Source organism: Boleophthalmus pectinirostris, unplaced genomic scaffold (genome assembly GCF_026225935.1).
Source record: "Boleophthalmus pectinirostris isolate CB_2022bp ecotype Guang Dong unplaced genomic scaffold, ASM2622593v1 HiC_scaffold_2, whole genome shotgun sequence".
Taxonomy (NCBI): domain Eukaryota; kingdom Metazoa; phylum Chordata; class Actinopteri; order Gobiiformes; family Gobiidae; genus Boleophthalmus; species Boleophthalmus pectinirostris.
Genome location: NW_026571152.1, coordinates 40,458,262 through 40,466,112, shown reverse-complemented (window position 1 = coordinate 40,466,112; position 7,851 = coordinate 40,458,262). Strand labels below are relative to the sequence as shown.

The following is a 7,851-nucleotide window of genomic DNA, read 5'->3' as shown; positions in this document are numbered from 1 at the left end:
AAGCCACAACGGAAATGACCGCGGGACTCTATTTTAATGCAAACGCCGCAACAAATACAAACGCCGCAACACAAACGCCGCAACACATTAAAAAGCCACAACACATTAAAAAGCCGCAACACATAAAAAAGCCGCAACACATTAAAAAGCCACAATGGAAATGACCGCGGGACTCTATTTTAATGCAAACGCCGCAACAAATACAAACGACACAACACAAACGCCACAACACATTAAAAAGCCACAACACATTAAAAAGCCACAACGGAAGTGACCGCGGGATCTATTTTCCGATGGACTGATCAAGAAGCAAGTGAAGAAGAAGAACTACGACGTGAAAAGTAAAGGAACGGAGAAGTTGGAAATGTAAGTAAAAGTAATTTATTGTTTTATCATTATTCGTTTCACGTTGTAGTTCTTCTTCTTCACTTGCCGCTTGATCGGTCCGTCGGAAAATAGAGTCCCGCGGTCACTTCCGTTGTGGCTTTTTAATGTGTTGAGGCGTTTGCGTTTGTGTTGTGGTGTTTGTATTTGTTGCGGCGTTGGTATTAAAATAGAGTCCTGCGGTCATTTCCGTTGTGGCTTTTTGTCGTGTCGTCATTTGTATTTGTTGCGGCGTTTGCGTTTGTTGTGACCCCTCTCGACTTCCGTATAATGCATACAATAAAAAATAAAAGTTTTGGGCTAAAATTATATTTAGTATGCACAGTATGTCATTTTATTTTGCTATATGTAAGTATTTGTAAAGTTCCATGATCAATGTACAGAAGCAACCACATCATTTTTCTAACTATGTCATGAACAGGGCTGCACAGCAAAAACCGGAGGGTTAAAATTTTAGAGTAAAATATTTCAGAGTTGTTGTTAACACCAAAAGTGTTATTTTAACTATTTGACAGTTAAATGGGGGTTTGAGTTGGGGTTATTTGTCAGAGCTGATGTAGTTGAGATTAGTTCAACTTCCTCTAGTGTTAATTCAACTTCTCTTCGTGTTAATTCAACTTCTCTTAGTGTTAATTGGCTCCTCCCATTCACCACTTCAAATTCTTGTGAGAGAAGACCAGTTTGAACCAGTTTTGTACATAATTTTATCTTAAATTAACTCAAATAAAGTAAAAATTAAATAAAACAACTCTGTGTGTTGTTCAGCTAAATCAGGATAACTCTACAAAGTGTTATCCGTTTACTCTCAAAACGTTAATATAACTCTGGATTTTGGGGTTAAACAGGAACTTTGGTCCAGTGTCACTTAATTTATCATTTTTGGAAATGTTAATTAACTCTAGAACAGACTGGACTCATATAAACTCTGAGAAAATGTTAAAGCTGATTCCGTGAGAGTCAATTTTAACACTCCACTTTTTGCTGAGTGGATTAATACATTTTTCTTCTTTCCAGTCCTTTTCGAGAAATGTGCTTTTCATTTGTTTACAATGTACATGTAGTATGTGTATAATTATTGTTTTTCTCTTGGCACAAACTAAAAAAAAAACCCCAAAACGATTCAATCAATGATTTCAGCCTTGGAATTTCCAATTTCTACTGAAGGTAAAAGGATCTGTTAACTTGAAAACTATCACTTCATGACATCACGAGGTGGAACAGAGCATGTAGACAGACTAATAATAAAGAATTACTCAAACATGTGAATGAAACAAAACACAACTCCAGGTAACAATGATCTAAAATGGTTTAAAGAGTCAATTTCGCACAATATCCTTTAATCTTTAGTGTGTTTGTGAGAGACAGACTCACCTTACAGCCTTCACATGTGATCACTCCATAATGGATGCCTGACGATTTGTCTCCACAAATCTTGCAGGGAATTATTTCGATTTGAGCTGTGAACAAAACAGAAGAGAACACGAGATGAGCCGTTTCATACGACAACACAATAAAACATTTCATCTGCGGCACACGAGAGCTCTTCACTTTGGTTTACTCCAGCGCTTTGACATGAAATAAATCTGTGTGTCATTTATTCAGTTGTTTTTCAAAATAAAACCAAAAATAAGAAAACGAAAAAACAACAGTTTTCTTCATTATTTGTTTCCAAAACCAAAATGAAAAAACAGATAATGATTTGTTTTTCAGTTTTTTAATTTTGTGTTTAAATGAAAAAATTGATTACGTGACTTAAACTGTGATGCCGGACTGAACCAGGACTGAACCAGGTCCGGGACCAGACCGAGACTGAGACCAGAACTGAGACCAATACTGAGACTGAGACTGAGACTGAAACCAGGACCAGACTGAGACTGAGACCGAGACCAGATGGAGACTGAGACTGGGACCAGAGCGAGACTGAGACCGAGACCAGACCGGGACTGAGACCGGGACTGAGACCGGGACTGAGACCGAGACCGGGACCGGGACCAGACTGGGACCAGACTGGGACTGAGACTCGGACCAGACCGAGACAAGGACCAGACCGAGACCAGACCGGAACTGAGACTGGGACCAGACTGAGACCAGACCGGGACTGAGACCGAGACCAGACCGAGACCAGACTGGGACTGAGACCGAGACCAGACCGGGACTGAGACTGGGACCAGACTGAGACCAGACCGGGACTGAGACCGAGACCAGACCAGGACCAGACTAGGACTGAGACCAGGACCAGACCGAGACCAGACCGGGACTGAGACCGGGACCAGGCCGGGACCAGACTAGGACTGAGACCGGGACTGAGACCGGGACCAGACTGGGACTGAAACCGGGACCAGACCGAGACCAGACCGGAGGCTTAGAGCTCACCGTAGGGCCGGAGCTCAAAGCTGAGGCTCGGACCCCGCGGAGGCTCGGAGTCAAAGCTCGGAGTCCGCTCTTGTCCCGGACCTGGATCAGTCCTGGTTCAGTCCTGGTTCAGTCCGTATGCGGTGCAAAAGTCCAACATCCCAGTCACGGAAGTCTTCATTAAAACAAAAAAATCAAAAACTGAAAAAAAGGAATCATTATCTGTTTTTTTCATTTTGGTTTTGGAGACAAATAATGATGAAAATAATTGTTTTGTTTTCTGTTTCTTATTTTTGCTTTTATATTGAAAAACGAATGAACGAATGACACACGGATTACACAACAGCACAATAAAACATTTCATCTGCGGCGCACGAGAGCTCTTCACTTTGGTTCGCTCCAGCGCTTTGACACGAGCTGCTCTTCTGCGATTCACAACCAAACAATCTGACGCAAATATCTACAAAGTAATCACCGTGCCGTAAGAGATAATAGAACACACGAATACGCACGCTCACACACTCTGACACACACACACACACACACTCACGCTTTTATCTGATCTCCACCAGGAAAGATCACCGTGGGACATTTTCTCACAGTGTCAGACTTTTCTGCATCAAACTCACAGCGGCCGGCCACGAGTCGGCGTCAGCTCGAGAGGGAGCGATGATAATTCTGTCCTGATAATATGATAATGACCGCGAGAGTTACACCGCGTTTCATCAGACGCTGCGCCGCGCTCGGACCTGAAGGGGGCAGCGTCTCGGGCTCCTCCCTCGCCGCGTAAACACCGTCGTACATCAGCTTCTGCTTATTATTAAACAGCTCTGCCTCACGTTTATTCAATTACAAGTGGTTTTACGGCGCTATTAAAAAGCACATTAAGAGCGTTTAGCAGCTCTAACACACGAGCGCGAGGAGAATGTGAACGTTAAATATAATTGCGCGTAATAAAAACGATATTAAAACAAGTGAATGAAGCTTAATGTGTAAAACTCGCGCTGTAATGTTTCAAAAAAGGTCATAAAGTGAGATTTTCCGAACATTTGCGGTCAGTTTTCAGGACTTTTTCCACCAAACTTGACATTTACAGGCATGATTTTGCATATTTAAAGGTGCACTGTGTAACTTTTCTGGTGTTGGGTGCGTCATTTGCTTGTTTCTATGGATACGTCATCGCTCTGCTGATTCCACAGCGTGACATTAAAAAGATGTATTTTATATTTATTCATTTACAGGTGGTTTTATAGCTTAAAAATATGTAGAAAAACAGGCGTTTTGACTCTGAGCAGGGTCGCCTCTCCACAGATGTGGCCTGTAACTTGGTCTGTTACAGGTCAAAATCATACTTTTTTTTTTTCCTTTAGGACAGGGGTCTGCAACCTGTAACTCTCAACCTCCTTCCAAGCAAGCTCACCAAAGATTTCTAATTTGACTCAAATTTAATGAAATATATGATGTTGATGTCCAAGTTTGTGCAGTAATAGATGGATGAAGGATTTATGTTTTATAGCTATTAAACTGTCGATCTAAGGCCTTTCTATGTTTAATCTTTTGTGACCACTAAAATTAGTAGCTCTTTGGCAATTTCTTGGTTGCTCACAGGAAGAAAAAGGTTTGAGATCCCTGCTTTAGGGAAATTGTTGTCTGCATTTGACCCACCCTCCAGGAGCAGCGGGCAGCACATGAGGCGCTCGGGGACCCAGCACCGTGATATTGTTACTAGACTTGATCAGGTCTGCTTTAGCTGGAGGATTTAACGTATGGTGCATGTTTGGTGCATGTTTGGATGTTTTGGTGCATGTTTGGATGTTCTGGTGCATGTTTTGGTGCATTTTTGGATGTTTTGGTGGATGTTTTGGTGGATGTTTTGGTGCATGTTTTGGTGCATGTTTGGATGTTTTGGATGTTTTGGTGCATGTTTTGGATGTTTTGGTGGATGTTTTGGTGCATGTTTTGATGTTTTGGTGGATGTTTTGGTGCATGTTTGGTGCATGTTTTTGGTGCATGTTTGGATGTTTTGGTGCATGTTTGGTGGATGTTTTGGTGGATGTTTTGGTGCATATTTTGGTGGATGTTTGTATGTTTTGGTGGATGTTTTGGATGTTTTGGTGCATGTTTGGATGTTTTGGTGCATGTTTGGTGGGGATGTTTTGTGTTTTTGGATGTTTTGGTGCATGTTTGATGTTTGGTGGATGTTTTGGTGCATGTTTTTGATGTTTTGGTGCATTTTGGTGCATATTTTGGTGCATGTTTTGTATGTTTTGGTTGGCATGTTTTGGTGCATGTTTGGTGGATGTTTGGATGTTTTGGTGATTTGGATGTTTTGGTGCATGTTTGTGCATGTTTTTGGTGCATGTTTTTGTGGCATGTTTGGATGTTTGGATGTTTTGGTGCATGTTTTGGTGCATGTTTTGGTGCATGTTTGGATGTTTTGGATGTTTTGGTGCATGTTTGGTGCATGTTTTGGTGCATGTTTGGATGTTTTGGTGCATGTTTGGTGGATGTTTTGGTGTTTTGGTGCATGTTTGGATGTTTGGTGCATGTTTTTGGTGCATGTTTGGTGGATGTTTGTATGTTTTGGTGCATGTTTGTATGTTTTGGTGCATGTTTTGGTGCATGTTTGTTGGATGTATGGTAGATTTTGGATTGTGTGAAATATTTCAGACAAAACAACAACATGTCCATGGTAAATGGTAAATAGTAAAATTTTTAAACAGCGCTTTTCCACCTTCAAGGCTTAAAGTGCTTTACAACAAAGAACCACTCACACATTCACACACACACACACTCATACACCAGTGTACACAGACACCGGGGGTGAGGTGGGTTAAGTGTCTTGCCCAAGGACACAACGACAGCAACCAACCTGTAGCAACCTGTGGGTTAGTGGATCTGGCTGCTCAAGCACTGTTTTATTTTATATCGAGAGCGAGACTTGAACCGCCAACCTTTAGAACAGAGGACGAACACTCGACCAACTGAGCAACTGTCGCCTATGACGAGCCCTCAGACAGAAAAGTTACACAATGCACCTTTAAAGCGTAACTAAACCCCAAAACCAACTTTTTAGCTGATAAAATGAAGTGAGAAACACCCTCTTCAGACTGAACAGTGAGCGGTTACAGCGTTAACTTTTCATGTAGTTTACAAAAAATGCAAAACACACAAAACAGTTCTGGATTAAAATCTGAACAATCTTTTTTGTGCATGAATAAATGGGAGGCTTAAACACCAATCCAAACAACTCATTAACAAACAGAACTACCACCACCTCCTCCTCTTCTTCACACTTATTAATTCCATAGTTGTAGTTATTCTCAACGTTGACTTGATCTCTCCAATAAACTATTAGAATCTACGAGTTACTACACACAATTAGTCATTTATATTTACTGACGCTGAAGCCTCACACACTTACTCACCCAAAATGTAAGACATAAACACTTAAATCTGCCAGAAAATGACTTAAAAGTAGCGAAATTATCCGTCCATGCAGCAAGATCTTAAAATAAATTAACTCTAGACTAGACTTAAGCAGAAAACAAGATGAATAACCTGATAGAAGTTTTAAAATCTTGGTTGGATCAGAGAAATTTGCAGAGCACTTATACACACACACATTTTATAACTCGTCTGCTGTGGCGTTGTTTGTATTTGTATTGTATTGTTCTGTATAATGTCTGTTTGCATGTTATATGTTGCAAAAAACTTTTTAAATTAAATAAATAAATAAATCAAAATACCGCTTAACATGTCTAAACCTAAAGGTAATTTTAGTACATTTCCTCGCCTGGATTTTTTTCTTAATTTTGCGATTAAAACTCCCCCTTTTACCCCCTAATGAAGTGTTATACATCCTTTTTTTCAGTACAGTCTTTTATTTAACAATCTGCATGTTGTTGTTGTGTCATATGGATGTAATTAAAGCTACAGGATCAGAAATACACATGAAAAAAAGATTAAAACGGAAAATAAAATTCACACTCTTTCGTACAAAACACACAGCAAACATGTATAAACAATAAAAACATGCTTAATTTAGGGCCTTAGCTACAAAAGTGTAAAATATCAAGTCTGTAAGTAAACTAAAAATATTCTTATTGCCTCAAAACAAACAAAAAATAAAAAGTGCAATGGCCTCATGACTTTCCTGGTGTCAGTCATGGAAACAACTCGTGTTAAGTCACATCACTTCCTGCATTTCCATGGTCTTTATTAAATTTGGATTTGAAATTTGGACTGAAATGAACCTGAAAATAAAAAAAGCAAGTGATGCGCAATTACACAGACCAAGATTTGTAATTTACGCGTCATTTTTTTGAGAAATAACTGCACTTAGAGCGTCTTTTTCGATTGTTACGAACACAGACGCTCAGAGCGATCGACCATCTTGACTCACTACACTCTTTGGCAAAGTTTGGGCCAATCAAAATGGATGGAGCGCAGGAGTTTGGCAAAAAAAACAATGTTCCTATTGGACACTCGTTTTCTCTACGTCATTATAAACTCAGGCTGATTCTGGTGTTAAAAACGGTGAGAATCTTACCAACTCTGACCATTTCAACCTCTTTTGTTTACTAAGAAACACATTTGACACAGCTTCTACCAGAAAGGTTACACAGTGCGCCTTTAACTCTCCCTGTAATCACACAGATCCGTGTTTCCGTGGCATTAGGAGGAGGATCGGGCACAATTAAGCGTCACTGAGACAAAAGCCGAGGCCGGTCCTGCTGCACAAAGAGGCCGCGCTCCTCGTCAGGCCCATTATTGTGGACGCTGGCAGGGGGCGGGCAGGGACAGGCAGGGGGCGGGCAGGGACAGGCGGGGGGGGGCAGGGACAGGCGGGGGGCGGGCAGGGACATTTGTGCGCTAAGCTGTATGTGTAATTATCTGTGGTACCACAACTTTTACAGATCAGATCAGAGGAAATGTGTGGGAGAATGAAAAGCAGGAAGTGGCAGGGGGCGGGCAGGGACAGGCAGGAAGTGGCAGGGGGGCAGGAAGTGGCAGGGACAGGCAGGGGGGGCAGGGACAGGCAGGAAGTGGCAGGGGCAGGCAGGGCAGGCAGGGGCAGGCAGGGTCAGTCTCGTTCTGAGAGCTGCTTCAGGC

At 41.5% G+C, this 7,851-nt stretch overlaps 1 protein-coding gene across 1 annotated transcript in view; it reads right to left on the bottom strand.

The window, feature by feature from the left end:
• roraa (RAR-related orphan receptor A, paralog a) overlaps positions 1-7,851 on the bottom strand; it is a 504,086-nt gene that overhangs the window by 14,250 nt on the left and 481,985 nt on the right. Inside the window, exon 3 of the mRNA XM_055155291.1 lies at positions 1,756-1,841. Within this exon, the coding sequence (XP_055011266.1) occupies positions 1,756-1,841 (86 nt within the window). The remainder of the gene's footprint in view (positions 1-1,755; positions 1,842-7,851) is intronic.